The 27,792-nt window shown below is 43.8% G+C and overlaps 1 protein-coding gene across 3 annotated transcripts; it reads left to right on the top strand.

Moving 5' to 3' along the window:
• Positions 1–820: 820 nt before the first annotated feature.
• On the top strand, positions 821–27,584 carry LOC140002371 (ubiquitin carboxyl-terminal hydrolase 42-like). Of its 3 annotated transcripts, none has more exons than XM_072036799.1 (21): positions 853–1,216; positions 1,615–1,720; positions 11,032–12,667; positions 14,252–14,489; positions 15,231–15,431; positions 16,026–16,136; positions 16,296–16,398; positions 16,603–16,670; positions 16,827–16,897; positions 17,430–17,512; positions 18,430–18,541; positions 18,919–19,059; positions 19,254–19,354; positions 19,818–19,959; positions 20,640–20,921; positions 21,721–21,809; positions 22,697–22,851; positions 22,933–23,664; positions 24,398–24,669; positions 25,824–25,978; positions 26,060–27,584. In XM_072036799.1, the coding sequence occupies exons 3-19, from the start codon at positions 12,500–12,502 to the stop codon at positions 24,469–24,471; spliced, it is 2,871 nt and encodes a 956-aa protein (XP_071892900.1). In that variant the 5' UTR covers positions 853–1,216; positions 1,615–1,720; positions 11,032–12,499; the 3' UTR covers positions 24,472–24,669; positions 25,824–25,978; positions 26,060–27,584. The 3 variants fall into 3 exon arrangements, with proteins under 3 accessions (XP_071892901.1, XP_071892900.1, XP_071892899.1); XM_072036798.1 differs by having other exon boundaries at positions 861–1,216; positions 22,933–23,798; XM_072036800.1 differs by lacking the exon at positions 22,933–23,664 and having other exon boundaries at positions 821–1,216.
• Positions 27,585–27,792: the final 208 nt, after the last annotated feature.

The raw sequence follows: 27,792 nt of genomic DNA, 5'->3' as shown, positions 1-27,792 counted from the left end.
ATTAGGGGTGGCAGCTTTTTCCAAGACTGACCTACGCCTGGCACCTAATCTGCGTTTCAGTAGACGTACAGAAGGGAACAAAGAGCTGTGTTGTTAGCACTGTATTTAAAAAGCTACCGTGAAGAAGATGCCTGTGTTGAGCGGACAACAGGAAGCTTTCATTGCATCTCCAGGCAAAGGAGAGGAAAAAAACATATCACTGAGGCAAAAATGTGTTTCTTCTTATCCACTTCAAGACGATGTTGAAAACCTGGTATCCTAAATGCATCTTTACCTCTGGAACCACAGTCAGCTCATTGCATTGCAACTGGAAAATTTCATACTTAAAAGGGAATGACAGGCAACGAGGAAGCAGGAGCGTTCCTGGCATCAAAACTTTTGCTCTTTGAAGTTTTGGGCAAACTTCTCCCCGTTATTAGTCGGGAGAGAAGAAGACCTTCACAGTTAAATATATATAAAGGCGTAAATCTCGGTTGTACATGAACAGCTGTCACAGCTAAGGGTTCCCAGAAGCCCCATTCTGTTTTTTCTGACTTGGGGAAAAGATCAACTTTTAGCGTCTGAGGCAAAAACATTGCTAAAAGCAGCGGTATGTGGAAACACAGCGTATTGAAGAGAAGTACGTAGTGGGAGTTAAAGCAAAACGTAGACTAAGATATCTGGGCACGTACTGAAGGAAGAGCTCCTCTTTATTCAACTTGGAGGTGGAAAAAAAGGGGGTTGGGGGTGGGTTTTTTGTTTGTTCGCTGTTTGTTTGTTTTTTCTCCAAAGGTTTTGGGGGTGTCCCAGCCAGCCCCGGAGGGCATTCCTCCCTCAGCACCGGGCACCTGAGGGGAACTCGGGGCTGGAGAAGAAGCCGAGGTCGGGGAGCCGGGCGCCCTCAGCGCCTTTATGCCCTGAGCCGAGGCGAGCCGAGCCGGGCCGGGCCGGCCGCCGCCTGCCGGGCGGAGCGGCTCCGCCCCGCTCCCTGCCGGGGGAGGCTGAGGCACCGCGGCCCGCCGCTGCCCGCCGCTGCCCGGCCCTGCCCGGCTCTCAAACCCTCCCGGGGACGGGGGGGGGAGGCTGCGAGGCGCCGGGAGGATGCGAGTGGGCGCCGCGGGCTGCGAGGCGAGGGCCCGGGCGGCCGGCGGAGCTGGGACTCGGCGACGGCTCAGCGCCCGCCCCGCCGGCAGCGGACGACTCCCGGAGACGCAAAACGGCGGCGGCGGAGGAGGAGGCAGGCGGCGGGGCTGAGAGGAGAGGGGGGCGAGGCGGCTGCGGGAGGCGACCCCAAGCGGCCACGGGAGACCCCCGGGGAGAAGGCGAGGCGCTCCCCCGGCCGGCCCTGAGGAGAGGGGCGGCTGCGAGCACCCCTTCCCCGGCTCTGTGAGGGGGGAACGGGGCGCGGTTGGGCTGTGACAGAGCCGGGGGTATGGGGGGCACTCGGGCAGGGCGAGCAACTTCGCTTTCCGTGCCTTGAACCGGGACGGAGCCAGCCGAGACCGGGCTCCCCCCCCTCTCTATATACACACACGCGCTCGGTGTGGCGGTGGGAGGGGAGCGGGGCCATGTCCCCAGCCCTGCCGGGGGGTTTTGCGGTGCCGGGGGCCGCCCTGACGCCCGGCTGTCCCCCAGGTGCTGCGCGGCGCTGGAGATCGGCAGCCGGCGGGGCGAGGCGCCTAATGGAGGCGGCGGCGGGGCGCTGAGGGAGCGGAGAGGCTGCGGCTGTCAGCGCTGCCCGGTAGGTGCTGGGGCTCCCCGTCAGGCTTGACGGAGGAGTTTGGCTTCGTTGAAGGGTGAGTCAAGGCTGAGGTGGCGGTCCCAGCCGGGACAGGCGCCCCAGAGAGCGCCTTGGGGCTGTCAAAGTGCACGGCGATCCGTGCAAAGGGGGCTTTGTTGTGGAAGGCCTGAGGTGAACACGAGCAGCCCGCTGGAGGGGGAAAGGAGAGGGGAGTTTGGAAAGCTGCGCTGCTGGTGTTAAGCAGCAGCCTGTGCTGTGTTGGTGTTTGCTCAGAGGGGTTTCACGCACGAGGAGCTGGTGGGTGCTCTGAGGAACCTGGTCCAGCTGTGGAGAACAACCTGTATGAGGCAAACCCCAGGACCCAAATGCCATAGGCTGTAAGTCCAAACCTCCCCGAACAAGCAGACATTAAGTAGAAAACCCATTTGTTACCGTCTTGAAACATTGCCAGCAAGGCAGCCTCTGCCAGTTACGCTGTTAATTGGGTTCCCCGGAGCTCGTTAGAAGGAGGTGCCATTTTTTCTAAACGAGGTGACTGCTAACTTCAGGCTGGCAGTCCTACTAGCTTTCCTCAGCCAAAAAGCCCTTTGCATTTCCGTAAAGCACCTGTGCACTGTGCTTGTTTAACAAAGACAAGTTTGAGACATAACACTTGGAGGTAGGGCACGCATTCTCTTTGTGAGGCTTTCCTACTCCTTGAATGCTTCTTGTGGCTCTCCTGGGCTCTCTCTTCTCTTGCCAAGCCCTCGATGACCTGTGCCTGCTTCAGCTGCATCCAGCGCTCCGTTTGCTAGCCGTAATTGTCGTCATTTATCTCTGCTGGTTATTACTGGGAAAACCGATGTTTATCGCTGCGTGTCCACGCGTCCCTGGAGCCTGTTAGAGCTGGCTTTTGAACGGTTCTGCCTTTTGTAAATTTCTCTACGCTGAAGAATTTCTGTCAAGTGATGGACTTTGTGCTGTTGTTAGGATTCCTTTTGTTCCTAATGTACCAAAAAGGCTGTTTCCTTGGGTCTTTTGCTTCCCTTAGCAGTTTGTGGTGTTTCACTTAGGCTTATTACTATCCTTGCGCTGTTTTTTCCCCAGTCACTTACAAAGCCTGAGGGACAGGATTAATTTTTTTTTAATCTAGTTACCATTAATATAAATGATCTTTTTGTTTGGATGTGACTTCTGAATTCATAACAGTCTTACTTCAAAGATCTACGACTGGTTTTGAAGTCTGATGCTTTCTTCAAGTTTGAGTTGAGAATTTCTTCCGTCTTTATGGAACTAACTTCTAAAGCAGCAAGTCAGTGTAAACTGTTTTTCTAGTTCTGCTTGCAGGTAATAAATATAACCGAGGCATACTCGCTTGTGGCTGAGCTCTGGCCAATCTCTATTTCTATGGTCAGTTTCGCTTTGTGTCTCAAGGCTGAAGTCTAGCTGAGAATTCCCCTGTGCCAGATGCAGTATTTTTGTATATTATGAAATTAGCCTCTCTAATTCTGAGAAATCCTGAGCCTGTTGCAAAATTGACAGAACGAGCTCTTTGGGGTCTGTTTAATAGAAGTCCTACGTGATAAGTTTTGGGGTGATGAGGGGAGGGGACATTCTGACCACATTTGGCGCAGTGCAGGAGGGCCTGGACGCGCTGTTCCCTTCTGTGAACTCACGGTCGGTATTCCCTCTCCGTCCTGTGCCAGAGACGTGAGGTCACTGATCCATAAATGCCCGAGATGGTTTGCCTCGGAGTTGCCGGTGACTTGTAAACAAGTGATGCAATTTTCAGGATAGCACGGTTTCCCCTCCTCCCTTTGTTTCCTCGCTATTTCCCAGTCAGGTACCAGTATCAGTGTTCAAGTCCGGCTGTCGGTTGTATCACCTTTGCCGAGTGTGTGCTCACAGGAATCCAGTTTTGTGGTGTTGTTAATTAACTTTCTGACACTGTCACATCAGGCACTAAAGGTGCTTCCTCCTGCAGTCTACACAAGGGATGTGATGACTCAAGTTTTCAACATCTTTATTGTCATTGGTAGTATTAATTCTGATGTTCATCTTTTATTGCAGTCCATCATGTTAGTTTGGTTTGGTTTCGGTTTGGTTTGTGGTTTCGTTGTTGGTTTTTGGGGTAGCTCAGGGCCTCCTGAAATACTCCAACCACTCTGCTGCATAAATAGTTGTTTCTTTTTCTGTGGAGATGGGAGCCACCAAAAATGCCTCCTTTCCTTATCCTGTAGCAGCCAGATGGCATTTCGTAACGCTGCGCCGTGCCTCCCTTTGGCTGATGGTTCATTTCCAGTTCTCTTGCCTTTCTGAGAGCTGGAAGGAACCACACCAGGACCACTCACCTCTTTTCGTGTACCCTTCAGAGTGCAGTGAGCTGCAAGGTGTTGCATAAAGCAGCATCTCTGCTTCCAGGGGATCCTTTCTACCCAGCTCTGGAAGTCAGCCCAAAGGGAGCACACGGCTGCTGACGTGGGAGAACGCGAAGGGAAAAACAGGCAAGAACTCTGACCACGTTGCTACTAGCTCTTAGAAGACCTTGGAGATGGATCATGGAGAGCTTAATGATGCAAACATGCTTTGAAAGTTTGACTTCTGCTTGCACCTAACAGGTCCAGAAGAGCTCACTTCCAAAAAAACCAACAGGCTTCCAGTTGTGTTTGGAGCCGTTCCAGAAAGCCACTTGGTGTTGCAGGTTCTCGTTGGGTGCCTTGGCCTTCTTGACCCACAGCTTGAAGCCGCTGCTGGAGCCAGCCTTGGAGCCAGCAGGGAGCTCCTGAACTTTGTCATGGTTATGGCAAAGGCTGCAGGTGTTCAGCGCCCTGAATCTGGAGAGCATCTCTCAAGCCACATATAGTTTGTGAGACCAGAAAGAGCTGCCGGCTTATGTTGCAGGAAGCACGGCCGAAAGCACGACAGACACACAGTAGAGTCAGATCATGCTCCATTTTATTGCCCGAATAGCCTAACTTTTATAGAGAACTTAACAGGGGTGGACAGTGTTTCACACAAGATTATTGGTCAAAAGCACTCAGACAAACAACTGCAAGAAAACAACCCCACCTGCAAGAAAACAACCCCCTTGTGATTAGCAGTCACATAGACCTTGTCCTTGAAGCCAGCTACTGGTAACAATATTTTTCTGAATTCCTCAATTGGGCGATGTGGGAACACTGTCATGGGAACTTCTCATAGTTGCCCTGGTAGCTTGGTTTGCTCAGCTACAGCAAGCCATGGGATTTTTGCTGTTTCAAGAAATCCCTCAACAGGCTTATAATGAGTGCTGTGACTTAGGCGCACGGTTTGTAGAGGTTTTAAGGCGTAGTGCATGAGTGCCAGGCTCCTGTTTGGTCACTGGGACAAAACGAGATCTGGGAATGTTGGATGTCCTAAAAAGAGTACAGGGGAGACAACCGGGGAGGAGATGTGGCTCTTGTTGGCCTTGTTTAGCCCCCAGCCCCTCTACACCCCACAAACCTTAGTTACAGCTGTGGGCTTCTGCAGAACGTCACAATGCCTAGTAAATCTTCGGGATATACTTTAAAAGCAGGAAAATACTGTGTTGGTTTCTTTTTTTTTTGTATACATAGGGCAGCTGCCAGCAGCAGCACCTGCTGGAGTCGAGGGTGCTGAGCAAGGCAGGTCGTGTCCCGAGCAGCAGTCACAAGGGGAGCTGAGCGGAGCCCGCCTGAAAACTCGGGGGGTTACTGCTTCTTAGTGTTATAAATGGCTCAGGATTCAAATTAGGATTAAATAAAAAAAATAGGATTTATTAGAAGAATATAAAGGAATAGAGGTAAGCAAACAGCGCTGGTTGCACTGGGAGTCTCCGCTCCACCAGGACGCACACCAGTTACATCAAGCAGCTGATTTTTATGCACCTAGACTAATACATATTCATTACTACTTCTAAAAAAGTAGATTATTATAATTAGCTTCCGGGGTCCAGTTCCTCCTACTGGAGCATGCGCATCAGTCTCCTCTGGGGGTCTCTAGGGGTCTTTCATGCTGAAGGCTCGTAGTCTTCCTCTCACCCTTTGTACTTACTCGGCACTATTCCAAGTTTATGGAACACTCTCTGTACACTCTCCACAGGTCTTGTCTCCCAACCGTCCTTCAGCTTCTTTTCTCTTCCTCTTAATCTCTTGGCCCCCCTGGCCAGATACCAAGGATCCCATAACAGTCACCAGCAGTCACCAGTTATTATCAGTTGTTCTGAAACTCCCAAACAGGTTGGCGACTCACGAGCAATTAAAACATTCTTTCCCAGCTATTCACAGTCATCTACATAACATCTATAGCAGTGTTAAATCAATCTCGAAGAAGACAGAAAAGAAAAATTGTAACTGTTAGAACTAGAAGTCAGGAATAACCAAAGCAAACAGGTTCATAAATTTAAGGAGTGTTTTCTGAAGACGTGATAAATTGACTGGAATGAGGGGGAGACTGGGACACACTGCATCTGTGGTTCAAGAACTAAATTGCCAGTGCAGGGCCCAGGCAGACAGGATTCAAACAGAATTATTCTTTATGGACACGAATTTATGGACACGAATTGGAATTGTTAAAACATTCCTCACATTAGCAAGCCGAAACACAGCTCCCCGTCCCCAGTACTCCTCGCTGTGAGGATGAGGACTGAGGAAGGCTCACCCTGCCTGCAGCTTCTTCAGTTCTTCGTGCGGGGAACTCTTGGAGGAGCTGGTGCCTCTGGAAAGAAAGCACCTGTTGGTACTGTGGGCATCTGAGCGTGATGCTAACCCACGCAGCGCTGCCCCTTGCATCTGACAAATGTTTTACAACTTCAACTTCTTTGCAGGTTCTACTTAAATTTGGTGGAGGAGGCTGTGGCTGAGCAGAGAACTAATTTGTTATTTCACTAACTGGAATAATTTACAATGGAAAGAAGCTTTTTTTAGTTAAAAGTTGTGTTTCTGATTACAGCTTCTGGTATTTTACCTCGCAGTCCACAAACACTCTTCTTAAACTTGATTCCTGACAAGTCGCTTTTCTCAATTCTCGCGTTCTTGGACTCCACCAGGGGAAAAGGAAGGCCCTGCTAATATTGCTTGGCTGTTTCCTTCCGGAGGAAGGAGGGGAGAGTTGAGAAAAAGAGGAATGAAGTAAAATGAATTTACTCTTTGCACATGTGCTGAAAGAATAGGCAGGTGTTCTTGGGAATATCTCATTTAAATCTCTGTGTATGTGTTTCGAGAGGATGCGTCCTCACTTAGAGGAGCCAACATCCCATTGCCGGACCTAATCCTGATGGGGCTGGCATCTGAGGGTTACGCGGGCTGCTCCCGGCAGGGCTCTTCCCACGCGGGGAGGCCGAGGGAGTCGGTCGAGCACTGCTCCGCTGCCTGGAAAGATTCAGTCATTTCCACCCAAAGCGAGGAAATAAAAAGCTCGGTCAGCCATTTCATCTGGAGATACCCCGCCCTCCTCCAACAAATACGAAAAAGGGAAAATGTAGGCTTGGGCCCTCACATATCCCAGCAGTTTGCACCCATTTGGGCGATGCGATTGGGGTCGGGGCAGGCAAAATAGAAGTTACCTTTATTTTTTTTTTTAATTTCGGCAGAGGAAGTTATAAGGTTGATGTTGCCCCTTTGATATTTGATTTAACCCACTGACTGCCCGGGAAGGAAGGAGTCTGTTTAGTTTACCTTTGTCCTAGATTCAGTTTTAATATCTCATGTTTAAATGGGGGGGGATCTTTATTCTTAATGATTCATGCCGCCTCAAAGCACAGTGGTTTCTACTTGTGTGCTGCCTTTCCCACTGGGGGATGCAAACACAAGAACAATCATTTCAGACTCCTCCTTCAGTTTCCAAGAGAACCTTAGCTGCTCAGGGATAGCTCTGAATTTTAAAAACATTTTTTTCTTCCAAATTATGTATTGATTGCACATAAAATAGAAGCACCGTAATATGCAATTTCAAACAAATGCACGGGGGTGCTTGGTTGCTTTTAATGCTCCTCCTTTATTTTTATTTTATTTTTTTTCCTCCAGCAGAAAACAAAAAGTGGATTCTGTTCCCATAAGCCGCTCTTGCAAAATCCGCACAAACATTTATTAGTCTAGACACAGAATATTCTCAGCCGGCCTCAGCCTGACGATGGCAAAAAGAAATAAAAATAATAATAATAAAAAAAAAAAAAAGAAAAGGCAAGCTAATATTGTACTTGGCTGCGAAAAGGGAAGGGGGGAATCATGCCCCAGGCTAGTGAAGCTGTAACATTTTGCTGGGGCTGCCTGCAGCAACAGATGCATCTCGTTCCCCTGGGCTTCCAGTCCTGCCTTTTCTCTTCTGCTGAACTTGGCCGCTCGCAAACATTCCCTGTGAGTACCACACCCCGGGCTTCTCCTGGACGCTTTTGATTTGATTGAATGATGGCCCCAGGCATGCTCCTCTTCACCAGGCCTGCTCTTGTGCCCCAGAAATCATGTAGCGAATTCATTGATTGGAAAACGTGCAAAATAGGTGGGGTGACTGGTAGAAATCAAAAGGGTTTGAAATAGGTGATGTGACCGCAGCTTAAACCTGCAGGAAGGGAGCATCGACCCGAATGGTTTATCTGAATCTTCAGCTGCAACTTCTGTAAATACCAGCTCCTTCTCCTCATTTGCTACCATGGCAGTTTGCAGACTTTTGCTGAGTTAAAAGGACAAATCATAGTTGTGCGCGTTTGTTTGATCAGGCCTTTACCTCAGTGCTCACGTTCTCAGACTGCTGGGGTTTTATATTTTTGTCATTTTCTTAGAAAATGGCGAATGATGCATATCCCGGCTTCCAGATGATTAGTTCCTGTTGCTCCCAATTTGTGTCAGGCTGCGTTTGGTTGGAAATGAAAATGTAATTGCAAATTCCCCTAAACAGCACAACATGTCTGTGGTATTAATTAAAGCACTGTAAATACGTAGAATATCTGAGAATGCATTCCTTCAAGCGTGGCCGTGTTTTTTTAAACCTACAGAGGAGGCAAAATACGGTATTTAGGCTTAGTAGATGTTATAAATGGCTCAGGATTCAAATTAGGATTAAATAAAAAAATAGGATTTATTAAAAGAATATAAAGGAATAGAGGTAAGCAAACAGCGCTGGGTGCACCGGGAGTCTCTGCTCCACCAGGACGCACACCAGTTCCATCAAGCAGCTGATTTTTATGCGCCTAGACTAATACATATTCATTACTACTTCTAAAAAAGTAGATTATTATAATTAGCTTCCGGGGTCCAGTTCCTCCTACTGGAGCATGCGCATCAGTCTCCTCTGGGGGTCTCTAGGGGTCTTTCATGCTGAAGGCTCGTAGTCTTCCTCTCACCCTTTGTACTTACTCGGCACTATTCCAAGTTTATGGAACACTCTCTGTACACTCTCCACAGGTCTTGTCTCCCAACCGTCCTTCAGCTTCTTTTTCCTTCCTCTTAATCTCTTGGCCCCCCCTGGCCAGATACCAAGGATCTCATAACAGTCACCAGCAGTCACCAGTTATTATCAGTTGTTCTGAAACTCCCAAACAGGTTGACGACCACGAGCAATTAAAACATTCTTTCCCAGCTATTTACAGTCATCTACATAACATCTATAGCAGTGTTAAATCAATCTCGAAGAAGACAGAAAAAAAACCCTGTAACTGTTAGAACTAGAAGTCAGGAATAACAAAAGCAAACAGGTTCATAAATTTAAGGAGTGTTTTCTGAAGACGTGATAAATTGACTGGAATGAGGGGGAGGCTGGGGCACACTGCATCTGTGGTTCAAGAATTAAATTGCCAGTGCAGGGCCCAGAGGCAGACAGGATTCAAACAGAATTATTCTTTATGGACACAAATTTATGGACACGAATTGGAATTGTTAAAACATTCCTCACATAGATGAAATGTATTGCTTCTGTGGTGGCAGATCCGTGTCTTGAGACTTTAAACCTGGTGGATCTCGTGCTCGAGCCTTCAAAGGAGATGTTACATAGACAATAAAACGTCCTGCTTTTCGGGGAGGGCTCTCCTTAGGTCACTCAGAAAACGCCTTCAGTCTTCACTCACTGCAGCATTCACAAAGTGAATGCCTTCCTGTAAGGTTAGTCACCGATGGCCACTCATTCCATGCTTTCACTAAGAAAAACCTTCGCAGCTTTGAATCCGAATTTCCTGCCCCGCGTTTAGGTGAGCCCGGAGCGGCATCAGGCATTGCTGGGCTCCTCGTCCGGCGGCGCTGGTGAAGTGAAAGATGCCAAAAGTGAAGTTTGACAGTGAGCTCGGGGGCTTGTGCTGGCCCGGTGGCTCTCTAAGCCCCCGTGTCTGAGCAGCGGGAGCATCCGAGCAGCACAGGACGGAGCTCAGCAAGAGGCTGGGGTCAGGGCACTGCTGCAAATAGCAATGCTTTGCTGGCTGCAGAGGTTAACCAGGTACGCAGCGCTGTTTTACTACATGGTGGAGACCTACGGAGAGTGTTTCTGCCCTCCTTTTTAGCTGAAACATCCCCAGATTCTAAGGGGAAAAGGAATAGAAGGGACTTGCGGAGTAATGTTCTAGTGAAACCCAGCCTTCCTAAAGAAGCCTGCCTGAATAATTCCTGTGAATAACAGACTGTGTTCAGCTATTTCCTAACATAGAAAGGGTGCTGACTGCTTCTTCAGAGTAACATAAGTTAGTGATGCTACTGAAATAGTTGTGGTTCAGACGTAGATCTAATTTCTCCTAAGCACGCTGAATTCACAGCTGTTGATCCTCCAGAGGAGGCTTTGCAATTGAACACCTGGAGAACAGGTAAATTTCCCACTGCTGTTCTCCTCTCCTCTTGTTTTGTTTTGTTTTGTTTTGTTTTGTTTTGTTTTGTTTTGTTTTTCTTAGTAGCATAGGCTTAAGACTCTGAAGAAAGAGGCTGCTTTTTTTCATTTCCAACACTGGCTGTTCTTCCTGAGCCCCGCCTTCTATTTTTGCAGTCACAGGGTATGTGAATGTAAATTCTTGGGAGAGAGGTAGAAAACTCTGTTTCAACTGGTGTTTTTTTCGGCTATGTGGGGAGACCAAATAGGGTGGTTTTGAATCTTCTGGCTCTTATTCAGAGCAGCAGCATGTGGAGGGAGACAGATGCGTTTGCATTTTTAGTGCAATGGGTTCAGAAGCACGAGGGGAAAAAACACTTTCTCTGGGAGCTGGAGAAGGTGTCCTAATCGCAGGAGAGGTTTCTAAATGGCATATCTTTGCGAGTGTTCCTGTAGTCCGGAGGTTTTTGTTTGTTTGTTTGCCTTTGGAAGGTTTTACTGTTAATCTTCACGTCCTTCAGCAGAAGTGAGAAATGTGATTTTATTTTGTGCAGTGTCACGGACCCTCTGAAATCTACTGGGAAGGATGAATACCTCGCACAGTACCAATGTGATGACGGTGGAGACAAGGAGAAACCAAGAAGATCAAAAGAAAGTGACCTCATTTCAAAAGAAAACGTTTTGTACGGCAAAGAGTCTTCTGAGCCTGGTGAGAAATTGCGGCAAACTTCCTCTCTCAAGTGTGACACTGAATGTAGCTCTAAAAAGCTTTCCTCCTCATCTATTGCAGAGAGATGCCAAGGTAGAAAGGACAAGACTAAAAACACTGAGAAAGAGCATTACCAAAGCAAGAGGGAACATGCTCCTAGTGAAGAGAAGGAGAGTCAAAAAGCAGGTCCTTCCAGCGGCCAGGTTCAAAAGGCGTCACGCTGGAGCTCCGAGTTCGGCGGCGTTCCGAGGCCGTTGTGGCGGTTGTGGAGATGGCCCTGGCTGAGGTGGCTGCTGCTGTCGCTGCTGTCCCCTCTGTCCCCGCTGTTGCCACTGTTCCCGGACCTTGGAGACCCCCGGTGGCTCCCTGTGACAGGCCCTGTGGCCCCGGGGAGCTGCCCGCCGCCTCGTCGGCCAGCCCGGCAGCAATCCTGCCAGCACATAATAGCTCACTGCGTTTCAGGGTAAAGTGACGATTAATTTCTATTTCCTGGCCTGGGTGCTGCTTCCTTCTTTAAGGAAGCTTCAAGGTTAAAGGTTAAGCTCAGTTATGTCAGGGCCCAAGTCCGTTTCGTGAAGGGGCTCTTGTACGAAAGCTTAAGCTGGGATTGACTCTCCGCTAAGCGGAGGCCAAACGCGTACCTACTGAGAAGCAGGTCCTAAGTGATAACGTTTTCTAAAGAGACTGCTAAACACATCTGAACAGTGCTGCTGCAGAACTCTGAATGGGGGGATAGCAACTGTCTTAACTGATCTGGAATCTTGAGTTTACTTTTCAGTGGACAAGAGGTGTGTCTCTCAAGACAAACAAAGAGAGGAGTAACACCCGATACTCATGTCAACATAAATTTATGCTCAGAGCGTAGGTGTAGGAACAGCATCGGTATGTATATGGAACATCGGGAGAGGAAGCTCTGTCGGTATTTACAGTTTTTCTACTACCTTGTCAGAGAGACGTTATCTCCACATTAGAAATGGATGTATTTTGAAAAAGTGGTGGTGGATCGGATTTCTTCTTTCTAGTGTTAATATTTGCTCTTGAATCGTACTTGATACCTGGTAATGCCTCAATCAGTTGTCAAAAATAAACTTAAAAATGTGTAAGGCTTATCTCATTGGTCAGTATAAAGATCAAGGCCTTTCCTTTTTTCCTTTTCCTTTTCCTTTTCCTTTTCCTTTTCCTTTTCCTTTTCCTTTTCCTTTTCCTTTTCCTTTTCCTTTTCCTTTTCCTTTTCCTTTTCCTTTCTTCTTCCCCAGTATTGTTTTTCTTTTCTCCTTCTCACTGCAGTCTTGATTTTGTTTCTTGTCCCTTAAATGTGTTTTCAGTGTGTTGCTGAAACATTTTCTCTTTCAATCCGAAAAAAGGAGCTGTCACTGGTGAAGATCGGAGCTTATCTGAAAATCCCTGAGCCCAGGAGCTGTCACCTTAGTCTTCCAATCGGACAAGGACGACTTCATTTCTCGTGTAAATGCATTTTTCAGGTTTGCGTATTGTTTTTTCAGGAACGGGAAGTGTGTATAGAATGGATTTAAAATCAATCTTAAATGTAAAATGTCAAGGGAAAAAAGTTCTAGTTACAACCTCTGCACACAATTTGCCAGCTGTGGGACTAGGAGTTTTCTTATTTACTGTGTTTTGTTTAACGTGTGTGAAGTTTAATGGATAGCAATCAAGGCGTGCTAGAAATCTGAAAGCACTTTATGCTTTGTTCTCTCAGTCATTTTGGTATAACAAACTAGCTTATGTTTTAAACCCTCCATTAGGTTAGTGGTTTCCCTACAGGTAACAAGTCCCTGTGTGCTACAGTAAGACAGTAACAAAACATGAAGTATAGAAGTTCATCCTGTCATTATTCAGCTTCTGCCTACGGACACACAATTATGCTTATTTAAAGCGGTATCACCTTGAAACCTAATCAGCATTTTAAAAAGGACTTTGTAGCAGTTATTGGCTTTTGTCCTGGAGGGCTGAGGTTTGTTTTGTTTTGTTTTACATTCAGCATTTCCGTTTCTAGCTTACATTCCCCTGTTGTTTTGCATGAGGAAAACGTGCAACTTTAGAAAGCAGAACGGAAAGAGCTGCTTTTTAGTCTAACGTTTCAGTTTTTTGTAGGAGTTTTAAATGTGGTAGGAGTAAAACACCAGAAGTACTGCTGCCAAAGTTCTATTCAAACTTGTATTTCTTGGAGAAGCAGAAGAAGCCCAGGGAGAAATAAATTTGCAAACGTGCTCTTCATGCTCTCCTTTCCCAAGATTTCTCTGAGATATAGCCCATCCTCTGTGGGTTTTGAGGTATATGGTTCCCAGGAGTGAGAAGGAAGGCCAAACATCTCTCTTCTTGGATCTCAACATGCCAGGGCTTTAGTGTACTGCCACTTACGGCTCCGCTTTTTCACCTGGAAAAAGCGACCACATGATGTAGACTGAGGAGCTCTCACAAATTAACTTGCTATCACAAAGTGACGCCCAGAAAAGGTGTATTTAAAAGCTAGGCTCATTATAGAATAACAACAACCCCCTCATGATTGGTGCAGTAGACAGTGAGGTAGAGGGCGATCCCTGGAAAGACAGAAGAAAAGGAGCAGTGAGTTCTGGGTACCTTTGTGCACACGAAACAGAAAAACGCAGGCAGTGAAGTAATAGTGTTCCGTTACTAACGCCAGCAATAGATAATTGCAACAATTATCTATTAGATCATAGGTAATAATTAACAGATAATTGTGCAACTCTGGAAATCAATAAATAACTGATTCCCCTCAGAGAATGTCTTCTACATTTTTATATTAAAAAGACTCCAGAGTTGTAATGGATTAAAATCCTACGGAAGTGAAAGAAATGGCATCAGCCACTAGTTCTGCAGAAGCTAAAAGTAATACCGATAGAGTTTAGATGGAAATTTTCACTTTGTGTGTTTAGTTTGGGGATTCTTTTTAAATCATTCATACCAGCGATTTAGTTCTTAAGGCTGTTTCTTTGAGATTAAGTGACAGGACTTCTGCTACTCTTTTCTTCTTGGAATGCTTCTTGATATTCTTACGTCAACCAGAACTTCTGTCTCTGTCGCAGATGTCAACAATGACCGTAGTTAAGAAGCCCAAATCTTCAAAGTCTAAAAAGCCCTCTTCAAGGCGGTCTGGCAAATCCAAGAAACCAAGTACTAAAATACTGATGTCACGCACCGCAAACTGGGGCCAGATACCGCCTGCAGAAGATTCAAGCCAAGTCTCTGTGGCCCAAGGACGTGGAGGTGCTTTTTACTGTAGATCATCTGAAAAATCTAAGGCTTTTGCCCCAAGAGATCTAAGTAAGTGTGAGCTTTATCCTGACTCCATTTTCTTCAAAGCAAAAGTAGAAAATGCAGTTCTTACTTGTTGCACTGATAGAGAAGGGGACTAGTGTGAACAAAGACTTCAAAAGCAAATCCCCTGAGGCAGCTGAAGTGACTGATGTTACAGAAATTAATTTTGATATATTTACAGTCAACAGAGAAATCTGGGGAGCTTTGTGTAATGCACAGATTCATCCATGTCTTTTCCGTTTTGCAAAGAAAAGTGTTTGATTGTTGCTATTCACAGCTTCCATTTTTCACACGTTTTTTGAATGATAACATTGCTCAGGAAAAGATCTGGTATCTGTAGGGGTACCGTCATTCCTAGTTACTACTTTTTACCTTTTTTCCGTATAATTTCAAGTCTAAGCTTGTGGTTTAAGTTATAATAAGGAAAAAAACAGTAGTTGAGTTAATCAGGTTAAAGATTATAGATGGAGAGGAACTTGGCATTAGGTACTACAAACAATGGCAGTTAGCCTTGCCTTAGAAAAATTAAAATGGTTGACGAAAGTTGTTTGTTTTGTTTTTTTTTCCCCAAAACATTGTGTTGACCAGCCAATTTGAATTTGGCGGTATTAAAGCTGTCTGCAATAAGTTTTTCTGGCTGCGATTGTAGCTAGCTCCTCTAGGTGCTCCTGCAGAATAGTATTTTTTTAAATACCTTTCTTAGAAACAAACAAACAAAATCTCTTTTTAAATTTAACTTTCTTGCAGTCGTTAATGATGGAATTGCTCCACCACAGAGCATTCTTTTTCCACCTGAGAAGATTTGTATGGATTGGCGAGAAACACAAAGTGTTGGAGTTGGCCTGTACAATCTTGGCAACACATGTTTTCTTAATGCTACTCTACAGTGTTTGACCTACACACCCCCACTTGCCAATTACATGCTTTCTCTCGAGCACGGCCAGTCATGTGAGTACTTTCTAACAGTATTTCGAATCTGTTGGACAGCTGTGAAGGTGAAAGAACAGCAGTGATTCTGAGACAAACTTATTTGCCTGATTTTACCTGTAGAAGCTGGCTTTGAGCACTGTATTAGCAGTGGGCTCCGAATAGCATATGGAGTGCAATTAATGCACTATGTTTGTTTAATGAATTTATTTATGTATTTATTTATTTATGTATTTATTAAAGGATCATTTATTGCTTCGTGGGAATAATGAAGTGCATTGGACAGTAATGCATTTAGTAGTAATTTTAGAGAGTAATACATTTTTCAGCCTGTGGAGTTCACATTCCTGTCAGCCTTTACAAATGTGACTTTGCAGTAGTCTTTTAGATTTCTCATCACAAAATGCATTTGAATACAGGCTTAGTGGATATTTTTATTCTGTAAAGTTGTGTGAAATGAAATGTTACAAGACTGTTGGGACATTGGCATCTTGGGAGAATAGAATGTAGCAAGGAGAGTGGATATCGTATCTATAGTTTAAATTTTACTTAGATGTTTGTTTGTAGTTATGGATATTTTGCTGGACTGGGATGCTTTCTTCTTTCACTCTTCAGGTCGTGAACAAGATTTTTGCATGATGTGCACAATGGAGACTCACATTAACCAGGCCCTGCGTTGCACTGTTGATGCCATCGAGCCTACGCATGTTATCAGTAATCTCAGTCGTAAGTGGCTTCAGATGTGTTTCTTTTCGATAGCTTGTAATCTTCAAATACTTATTTGATGTGTATAAGTGGTTTTAACACTAGAAAGAAGAGAGATTTTAGAAATACAAGAATGATTTCATTTTTAAATGAGGTGAATACTATCATCTTCTTCTTTAGGAATAGGACAACATTTCCGTTTTGGCAGTCAAGAAGACGCACACGAGTTCTTGCGCTATACTGTTGATGCTATGCAGGAAGCGTGCTTGAATGGAAGCACCGAGTAAGCATAAACAAGTTCACTTTCATACATTCTCTAGCACCTTCTAGTCCTTTATTTACTATCAAAAATGATCTCTAGCACCTTTTAGTGCCTTATTTACAATCAGCAACGAAAGTCTACATCATCCTTAGTTTTCATAAAACTCTTTGAAGAGTTAACTGTGCGCCTTAAATCTTCTGAGGTCTGATTCTAATTTATTTCCAGATTGGACAGATCTTCTCAAGCTACCACCATCATTCATCAAATATTTGGAGGATTTCTAAGATCGAGAGGTACTTTAAAAAATATTCCTGTCCTTAGAACTGATCTGTGTCTTTTGTCGGTAGTAAAGCAGTCTGTAGTTTGTCTAAAGTAGTATCTGTCAACAACTTGAATTTGGACAGTTAGTCTCCTTCACATAAGGTTAAGCATTTATATTTTGCTTCCAGTGAAGTGCTTGAATTGCAAAGCAGTTTCGGATACGTATGAGGCATTTCTTGATATCGCTTTGGATATAAAGGTAAGATGTTTTCTAAATATAATTCATGATGTTTAAGTACATGCATAACTTTCTAAATTAAACTTGTTTACCTTAAAAAACCAAACCACATATAATGTTAAAACGTAAGAGCTTGGTGGTGCTAAGGAAGTGGATTGGACTTTGTCCGTCTGTGGAACCCATGTAAATAGTCTCCACATTTGCATTGGGTTTAAGGGCAAAGAATTCTCTTTCTGCAAAAATTATAATGCTGTCATACTTCTCTGTTGTTCTACCCCAATGTACATCTAATTGTTAGACTGATGAATTTGTCCCCAGTATTGATGACAAAGCACACTATAGATGCTGTCTAGGCTACTGGAAAAGTATTTGTTCCGAAGTCAAATGACTTCCAGGTGAGGTCAATGCTGAGCATGCTCTTTCTGCCTCCTTCTTCACAGTGCTCATAGTAGATCGCTTGAGTATGTTAGTAAGATTCTCTTATAAACCACTAGTACGTCTCTGGAATTTTGAATTTACGGTGACTTTACGCTCTTCTTTCTCGCTCCTCTAGGCGGTTTCATCTGTTACCAGAGCTCTGGAACTCTTTGTGAAACCTGAAGAGCTGGGTGGAGAGAATTGCTATAAATGTAGCGAGTAAGATTTTGACGAATTAGGTCTTAATCCTAGATGTCAGTTTTATATGTTGCATGACTCTGTTGGACTACCTCTAAACTTTGGATCTACTTACGAGTTTTGTGGAAGTTTATAAAACACTTGGATTTTTGTTTCTTTGGAGGGGGGAAGTCTTGTTCAGAGGCATTCCCTATGGGTTTGCAATTCTCTGGCTCGTATTTTGCCATCAGAATTCAAAAAGAGATACTTTTGTTCTTTCTATTTATTAGCTCTCGACAGTACTTTTCTTGATGTAAACTGCCCAGTTTCCGTTGTTCTCTGGGCTAGCGGCTAATTTTCACTGCTTACGCTGTAGGTCCTACCTTGGAGCGGGCAATGTATCAAACTGAACTATTGTGTTTCAAAGGATGGCAGACAGTTTCAGTGTCTTTCCAGACAAGCTCAGTACATGAAGACTTCCTACTGTTAAATGTCTCCCTCCTGTAGAATGACCACGTGCTTCTGTTGTATTTTTGATGTTGATAGACGACCCATGTTGGAGATTATTTGCAATTTCTAGTCCTGGGGACCAAGGCCTTCTTGTTCCACTTTCATTATTTGTATTTCCCTTGAAAGCTGAAAGAATGTATTCAGGATTGGAGTTCAAATAGCCACTTTTGTAGACCAAGAAATGGTACCTTGCCATCCAACCTGGTAATACCCTTTCGTGAGAGATTCCTGTTCCCGCTATGCCCGGGGTTTTGGGAGAATTTACCTTCTTCACTGTATTAACAAACCTGACACGCAGTGCATGGGTTTATGAAAAGAAAAAAGACCAACCTATTATGCAAGTAAATGTCATTCAAATAGCATAGGCATGCGTGAGACATTAAAACGAGTTTGTTTTGGGGGCGAAAAAAGAAGATGCCTTCAAACACTTATCTCTGCTTGTTTTTAAGGTGTAAAAAGATGGTTCCTGCATCCAAGAGATTTACCATACACCGTTCTTCCAAGGTTCTCACAATATCACTGAAAAGATTTGCAGATTTCACAGGTGGAAAGATCAACAAGGTATATTTACCACTGTAATGCAACTATATCATCGTGTAATGGGACATCCCCCAAAGCTGAAAGTTGTTAATATTTTCAGACAATAATTGTAGACTAACGACTATGGCTTATTCTTTCTCTTACTATCAATAAAGTTCCCGCTTGACAAGAAGCATATGCTTTCCTCTGAGAAGGCTGATTCATCAGGAAACAGTTCTCTGCAACTTCTAGTCTTAAACATTGTTTATGGGAAGACTTATTTGTAGTGAATCAAGAAATATCTTCTAGAAATATATTCTAGAAATAAATTCTAGTCTGTGTTTTTTGGAAGTGTTTTTCTCTGGCTAGTCCACGAAGTACTCTGGGATAATTTTTCTATCTTCTTGGTCTCTCTTTAGGAGGTGAAATACCCGGAGTATTTGGACCTGAGAGCCTACATGTCACAGTCAATGGGAGAACCAGTGCTCTATGCCTTATACGCGGTGCTGGTACATCACGGTGTCAGCTGTCACTCAGGACACTATATATGCTATGTAAAGGTAGAAGTCAACAGCATTTCTAACAGGGTAAAGGTTGTGCTGGCAAACCAATGAAAGCGTGACTAGCAGCTACTGTTTCTAGGGAAAAAGATTTCATTATATTTTTATTTGACACGTGTGTATTTTGTTCCTATCCGTGATTTCATTTGGAACACGTGCAATTCACCTAAAGAAATGGTTGTCTTTATTTGCAGGCTGGTAATGGACTTTGGTATCAGATGAATGATGCTAAAGTAGTCCGTACTGACATTAAGAGAGTTCTTGGTCAGCAAGCTTACATACTTTTTTATATCAGGTAATAACAAATCTTAACATGTGTTCAGAAGAGATTTACTTTCTTGTTATTGATATTTTTCTGTTTTGCAAGTGTTTTTCTTGCTATCCCAGGGAAAGATTATTATTTGTCTAATTCAGTTCTGTCTAACCTGAAATTCTCTGTGTCATTTATTATCTTTTGTTGCTTGGCCTGAAACTGCAGCACTTGTGTAAATTGCTATCTATGTGTTACCTGTAGCTGGCTAATTTGGAGAAGGAGAGAAATGAAGGTCATCTGTGGTGTAAGAATGAATTATTGCTCTGAAAGTGATAGTCTTAGTAGGAAGACTGTTCTCTCCTTTTCACTTTGTAGTCTTGGCGAAGCCTTCTGTAGAGAAGGCTTCCATATCGTATGAACTGTTCCTCTAAAATTATAGGATGGGATTTAATCCAAGAGTAGGCTGAAAGAAAAACTAAACTCCGATCACTGCTCTTTTCTGAAGGCGCTATGATTTGACACTTGGAGAACGTGCGTTTTACTTGCCAGCACCATCTTATCCCTGTTCATTCCCTCCTGGTCAGCAGGGGGCTAATAGTAAGCAGGCTGGATTTATGGGACCACGACTTCTTCCTCATATGATTAAGGTAATTCAGGGAAGTGGGAGGGCAGGTAACGGCACCAAACTGCTAGTGGGTTTGGGGTTTGGTGTGGGGTTTTCAGTTTGGTTTTCGGCATCTTAGTTTTGTTTTCCTTCCCATGCTGCAGCTTTCTCCACAGCCCTCATGCTACAGCCAGAGTCATTCAAACAGTGGTTACTGCTAAATTGTGCAGCCATGCGACTCCATTACTTAATACCTCCAAGACAGCTTTCTAAAGCACAGAGAGCTACGCTCTTTGACAATTTAAGCAGAGTGTACTAATCCTCGAATCATTTAAAAGAGGACTTGTTTTTCCTATCGTTGTCACTTTAGCTAAGACAGGGAAAACTAATTGTCTTATTCCTGAGCACCAGAACAATTACTTCAGGCTTTTCAGGGTATGTTTAAAGGGGAAAATAAATATATTTGGGAATAGCAGCAGGTAATGTTAAGTTGTTTGGCTGGTTTTCAAAGATGATGTTAATTTGATTCCAATCGGCTGTAAACCAAAAGCAGGAATTGAATACGCTTATTGGACTTGCATTTATCTTTAAAGGGCAGTGTGTTTTTCTTTGTAGGTGTTAAGACCATTTGTAGAAATACTCAGTAGGAGAGTTGTGTGTTTCAAAATGTTAAATGCAGTGTTTGCGTTAATCCATCTTGCCATTTCTTCTTTTTAAATACAGAATTCAAGCCGTTTAAATGGAAATGGATCCATAAAAGAGGACGCAAAGACCACTGGTGTCACCCTAAAAAGGCCATCTTCAGCACCACCAATGGCCTGTGTTCAAAACCAGACAATTACCAGGCCTTCAATTACTGATCCGTCAAGAAAACAGAAGATCACCACCAGTATTCACAATAAATTGCCTTCTCGTCGGACTGTGTCACAGCCTGACTGTCTTAGCAGTGCTGCGGAGGATGAAGATCTCTACCAGGCTGTTCCTTCATCCACAATTACAAATTCGGTAATGCAAATGAAGCAAATGCAAACAAGCAAAAAAGTTTCTGATGAGATTTTTGTGGAGCCAACAGTGAATGAAAATCCTAAACTCAGCTCTGATAACACAGTCCCTTACGGTGCAGAATCTTCAGGAAAATCTGAGGAGGAGTCAAAGGGCTTATTTAAAAGGAATTGCAATGCAATGTCCTCTAATGGAATTTTGGTTGGAAAGGTAGTCCGTACATTGCAGCATTCCAGTTCTTCCTGTCAGAATGCTGACGAAGGAAGATCCCAGCATGAGCTGCCAAAAACCAATTCACTAAATGGTGCTATTAGGTTAGTTAATGAATCTAAAGAAAACGCACTGAAACTTGATGATTCCACTTGCCGAGTTGAACCTGTTAAACCTTCTGAGATGTTCTTTTCCAAAACAAACGGATTGCTTGAAACATAGATTCGCTCCATCGAGAATTTCTCACCTATGATGTATTCGGGAGTGTTTAGTGTGTTCCTAATTCAGGTGAAATACTGAGAAAACACAGCACAAATGTGATTGTAAGACTTTGTGGTATTATCCCATTAGAATTTGCAGACCTGAGCTTACATTAGAACTTGCCAACTTAAGCTCAGCTGAGATAAAAATTCCTAAGTTTCATAAAGTAGATTTTGGGAGGTGAGTTGGGGTTATCTTTGAAGTGTAGATAATGCATACAACTCAAAACGGTCTTGCTTACCATTTAATGGAGAAATTCTGACAAGACTGGTCCTCAGTACTACTACAAATAGTATTTTTTTGTCTGCTGACTTGTGCGTTTTGATTGCAGATGCCTGGAGCTATGCCTTCAGTCAATCGAGAAGTCATCACGGAGTCCCTCACAGCCAGCCAGCTGAACAGCTTGTCAGAGGAAACGAGGTAAAATGAGCACAGTCTGATTAAGACAAGACCTTTTGGAAGTTCGTTACGGTTTTATCTGTCTACTAATAGTATTTAATGGAAGGATTGAAATTAGTACAATTCCATACTGTATGTCCAGCGTTACGAACAGAACTAATGATCAGCACTGAGCATATCACTCTGATGCAGGTTGGTGCCTCAAGGAGAACTCGTGTTCCTTCATAGAATGTTTTTCCATTTTTCTCCACTGTCTAGAGAAACATTGGCTGTTCCCCGCTTGCCCCTATGCCTTTTTTCTCAGAGCAGCAGGTATAAGGAGACGGATGTGTTTGCTTTTTTAGTGCAATGGCTTCAGAAGCAAGAGGGGAAAAAGCACTTTCTCTGGGAGCTGGAGAAGGTGTCCTAATCGCAGGAGAGGTTTCTAAATGGCATATCTTTGCGAGGGCTTAAGACTCTGAAGAAAGAGGCTGCTTTTTTTCATTTCCAACACTGGCTGTTCTTCCTGAGCCCCGCCTTCTATTTTTGCAGTCATAGGATATGTGAATGTAAATTTGTGGGAGAGAGGTAGAAAACTCTGTTTCAACTGGTGGTTTTTTCGGCTATGTGGGGAGACCAAATCGAGTGGTTTTGAACCTTCTGGCTCTTATTCAGAGCAGCAGCATGTGGAGGGAGACAGATGTATTTGCTTTTTTAGTGCAATGGCTTCAGAAGCACGAGGGGAAAAAACACTTTCTCTGGGAGCTGGAGAAGGTGTCCTAATCGCAGGAGAGGTTTCTAAATGGCATATCTTTGCAAGTGTTCCTGTAGTCCGGAGGTTTTTGTTTGTTTGTTTGCCTTTGGAAGGTTTTACTGTTAATCTTCACATCCTTCAGCAGAAGTGAGAAATGTGATTTTATTTTGTGCAGTGTCGCGGACCCTCTGAAATCTACTGGGAATGATGAATACCTCGCAGAGTACCGATTTGATGACGGTGGAGACAAGGAGAAACCAAGAAGATCAAAAGAAAGTGACCTCATTTCAAAAGAAAACGTTTTGTACGGCAAAGAGTCTTCTGAGCCTGGTGAGAAATTGCGGCAAACTTCCTCTCTCAAGTGTGACACTGAATGTAGCTCTAAAAAGCTTTCCTCCTCATCTATTGCAGAGAGATGCCAAGGTAGAAAGGACAAGACTAAAAACACTGAGAAAGAGCATTACCAAAGCAAGAGGGAACATGCTCCTAGTGAAGAGAAGGAGAGTCAAAAAGCAGGTCCTTCCAGCAAGAGGAGGTGTTCTCAGAGCGTGGAAGTTGTTGAGCAAAAGCGTCACAAGCAGGAGCACTGGGAGGGAAGCAGGTGCAGATCTTTCCCTGGTGAAAGAAACAGCCCTGAGAATGGCAGAAGAGCAGTCAAATATTCAAAGTCCAGATCTGGCAGCGGAGGAAGATCAGAACAAGGTAGCAATAGATATTACCGATCCAAAGGGGAAAGAAGTTGGAGCAGAGAAAGATACTATCGAGATGAAGCACGGAGATGGGAAAGATGTAGCTATTCCAATGATTACTATTCACCTCATGCGACAGGAGACAGTAGAGAGAGAAAGTTCTCTCACGGCGATGCAGCCTTTGACAAATGGACTGCAACTTACTACGGCAGGTCACATAAGCATTATCATTACAAAAGTGGATGGCCTCACGGTTCCCTCTTGAGAGATGAAGATGTACGTCGCTTTAGCACACCCCGAGCAGACTTGCATCGTTGCTCGGTATCTCAGCAACATTCTGGAAGACATTCTCGTGAAAGACATGCGCTTCCACCTGTGTCAGCTCATTTGGAGAACTGTCGCCAGAAAAATGAAACAGAAGGAAACAGAAAAAGAAAATGTACCCGTGCAGAAGGTAGTGAAAGTGAAATAGAAAGGAAAGACAGAAAGATAGAAAAGGAGCTTTTAGGTGGTGAAAAAAATGCAAAAATATCACAGGTTCTAGAAGAAAAAGAAGTCTAAGGATAAACATGGAGAGAAGGATTCCAAGTAAGCAAGGATTCCAGCATACTCCGCATTTTTTATCCTAATTCTTTTCTGGGTGCTTCTCATGTATTCCTTTTTTTTTTTCTCCTTTTTTTTTTCTCCTTTTTTTTTCTTCTCTATTTTCTTCTTCTTTTTTTTTTTTTTTTTTTTTTGTTCTGGTAGTTTCTAAGTTACTTAGATAGCATCAGCTGGCTGGGGATCATGTTGTTAGGTTGATCGGTGAAGATAGGAAAGCTATTGCTGAATTGTGTCAGAGCACTAGCTTTGGACCACATAGTTGGAAACACATCCGTACACCATTCTGGATTAGGTTAAAAGTTTTTTTCTGCTTGCACGTATTCCAGAGCTAGCCATTGTTAATGATCTGTGTACAAACCAGGACCTATGGTCCTTCAATCTGAGGGCTTAAGTTTGCTACATCTAAAGTAAGTTGCGTGTGCACAAAGCACCACAAAATAGCTGACATGCTGCAAATCATCACCTGTGGTAAAATAAATAAAGTTTCATATAGGCAACAAGTGCCACATCTTTTTTTCTCTTTTAAACTTGCATGTTTCTTTCAGACTTCATGATTTGTGTTTCTGTGCGCTCCACTTTGACAGTGCCAAACGCAAGCGTAAAAAAAGAAGAAAAAGGAGAAGAAAAAGAAGAAAAAAGAGAAACACCAGGAAAGTGAAGGGCTCCTTGGAACACTTAGATCCTCGTTTCCAGAAGATAACGCGGGAGAAGAAGGAAGAATCCCATCCTCCAGATGGCTCTTCATGTGAGCAATGCACAAGTGAGAGCAGTAAACAACCTTACAAGGAAGGGAAGCCTTCCAGTGCAGGCGAAAGCAAAAAATACAGCTCCGTCTCATCCAACGAGTGTATTAAAGGTAAGCGGCCGCAGTGTGTCTGAGGAATTCCTTTTCTATTAATGTAGAGATTATTTCAAACAGTCTTGAAGTGCTTGATGACTTAAGAGTCTGCTGAATATTAAAAAAAAAAAAAAGTTGATGGACTTTTTCTTTCCGTTTTTAAATGACCACTAGGAAAGAAGGCCTGAAATAAAGAGGTGAAAGGCAAATAGTTTTCATTTGGTGTGATGATTAAGTGGCAAACAAGAGGAAGAGTTGCAGGATCCCTTCTTAAATTCAGTCCAGCCAAGTAGGAAAAGTAAACGTGGACAGCTGTATCTTGGCAAAGAAGATAGTAGGGAGCAAGGAGGTTTAGCAGTCAAGATGGAAGGTGATGCCATGAGGCTTACAGGCTAGTAATGTTCTAGTGAAACCCAGCCTTCCTAAAGAAGCCTGCCTGAATAATTCCTGTGAATAACAGACTGTGTTCAGCTATTTCCTAACATAGAAAGGGTGCTGACTGCTTCTTCAGAGTAACATAAGTTAGTGATGCTACTGAAATAGTTGTGGTTCAGACGTAGATCTGATTTCTCCTAAGCACGCTGAATTCACAGCTGTTGATCCTCCAGAGGAGGCTTTGCAATTGAACACCTGGAGAATAGGTAAATTTCCCGCTGTTGTTCTCCTCTCCTCTTGTTTTGTTTTGTTCTGTTTTCCTAGTAGCATAGGCTTAAGACTCTGAAGAAAGAGGCTGCTTTTTTTCATTTCCAACACTGGCTGTTCTTCCTGAGCCCCGCCTTCTATTTTTGCAGTCACAGGATATGTGAATGTAAATTCTTGGGAGAGAGGTAGAAAACTCTGTTTCAACTGGTGTCTTTTTCGGCTATGTTGGGAGACCAAATAGGGTGGTTTTGAATCTTCTGGCTCTTATTCAGAGCAGCAGCATGTGGAGGGAGACAGATGCGTTTGCTTTTTTAGTGCAATGGCTTCAGAAGCAAGAGGGGAAAAAACACTTTCTCTGGGAGCTGGAGAAGGTGTCCTAATCGCAGGAGAGGTTTCTACATGGCATATCTTTCTTTGCGAGTGTTCCTGTAGTCCGGAGGTTTTTGTTTGTTTGTTTGCCTTTGGAAGGTTTTACTGTTAATCTTCACGTCCTTCAGCAGAAGTGAGAAATGTGATTTTATTTTGTGCAGTGTCGCGGACCCTCTGAAATCTACTGGGAATGATGAATACCTCGCAGAGTACCGATTTGATGACGGTGGAGACAAGGAGAAACCAAGAAGATCAAAAGAAAGTGACCTCATTTCAAAAGAAAACGTTTTGTACGGCAAAGAGTCTTCTGAGCCTGGTGAGAAATTGCGGCAAACTTCCTCTCTCAAGTGTGACACTGAATGTAGCTCTAAAAAGCTTTCCTCCTCATCTATTGCAGAGAGATGCCAAGGTAGAAAGGACAAGACTAAAAACACTGAGAAAGAGCATTACCAAAGCAAGAGGGAACATGCTCCTAGTGAAGAGAAGGAGAGTCAAAAAGCAGGTCCTTCCAGCAAGAGAAGGATCAACTTGAATACAAAGAATACAAACTTGAGCTCCTGATGGGCTTCATGCTGAACTCTGTGCTGTTCTTGTCCTACTCTTGGTCTGTCCATAGATACTATGGTTTAAATCCAAATAGAATCATGCGATGAGGAAGATGTATCTGCAACAAATTCAACATCTAAAATCAAAGTTTACATTTTCCGTGATTTTCTTCCTGAGCAGAAGTTTGGAGTACTCCTTTTCTATTAATGTAGAGATTATTTCAAACAGTCTTGAAGTGCTTGATGACTTAACAGTCTGCAGGTTTATTATCAAATCCAAAAAAAACCCGACTTGGTAGACTATTTTTTTCCCAGTTTTGCATGACCACTAGGAAAGAAGGCCTGAAATAAAGAGGTGAAAGGCAAATAGTTTTCATTTGGTGTGATGATTAAGTGTCCAACAAGAGGAAGAGTTGCAAGATCGCTTCTTATATTCAGTCCAGCCAAGTAGGAAAAGTAAACGTGGACAGCTGTATCTTGGCAAAGAAGATAGTAGGGAGCAAGGAGGTTTAGCAGTCAAGATGGAAGGTGATGCCATGAGGCTTACAGGCTAGTAATGTTCTAGTGAAACCCAGCCTTCCTAAAGAAAAAAGAGCTTTTCTCCCAGAGAAAGAGAGACAGACAGACAGACAGACAGAACAAAAGGGCGCCGGGGCCCTTTTGGAGCTATCTGGAGCTGGCTGTTGTCTGGACTGTTCTCACAGACGCCATCCCTGCAGGCCCCTGCTACCAAACCCTTGCCACGTAAATCCGATCGAAGTGTATGCAGCAATTACAAAGCCGCTGTGCTTTGGGCTGTCATGATCCTCCTGCAAGTGCAGGGGAGGTGCAGGGTTGCTTTGCATTTCCAAAAGGAGGAAGAAAGCCTCCAACCCCACTGGACCTCAGCCACTTGCAGGATCCAAGCAACGCTCCCCACCTTCAGTTATCTCCCTCCCATGCACACAGTGGGAGCAAGGTTGAACAAGCACATTTTTGAAAATGTTTATCTTAATGAAGAATAAAAGAAGTCTACAACACCCAATCCCTCTGTGCACCCAAGGCAAAAATCGTGGACTATTCTGCCTCAACACTATTTTCAGACCCAATTTGTAAAGCCATCTAGCAGAGGATTTCTCTCTTGTTCACTCACTAGCTTAGTAGAGCACCAGTTTACATAGGTGCTGGAGCAGATTCCTCAACCATCTGAAGGGACTTGATCCCAGAAAAGTTCAAAACTGCAGATGACTCATGATTTTGTGGTGAAGCATCTATTAAATGAGAGCTGTTCCGCTTAGGGCACAGTGAGACAATGTGAGAAGAACCCTGTATCTCACTGATTGAGGCTTTATAACTCTACAGAATTGTCAGTCAACAATAAATGGAAAGTGCAGGAGATATGTTCTTTCTTCCTCCTTTCCCTGCCATAAATTAGCAGAGACATAGGTTCAGAGCCTCACAGAAGAAGGATTTGAAGCCAGGCTCTCCACAGTCTGCACCACTGCCTTCCTGACGGCTTTTGACTATTTTAATTAATTTTATTATTTTATTTTATTTTATTTTATTTTATTTTATTTTATTTTATTTTATTTTATTTTATTTTATT

The sequence above is a fragment of the Anas platyrhynchos genome, chromosome 4 (assembly GCF_047663525.1).
Source record: "Anas platyrhynchos isolate ZD024472 breed Pekin duck chromosome 4, IASCAAS_PekinDuck_T2T, whole genome shotgun sequence".
Taxonomy (NCBI): Eukaryota; Metazoa; Chordata; class Aves; order Anseriformes; family Anatidae; genus Anas; species Anas platyrhynchos.
This window is presented reverse-complemented; position numbering and strand designations above follow the sequence as displayed.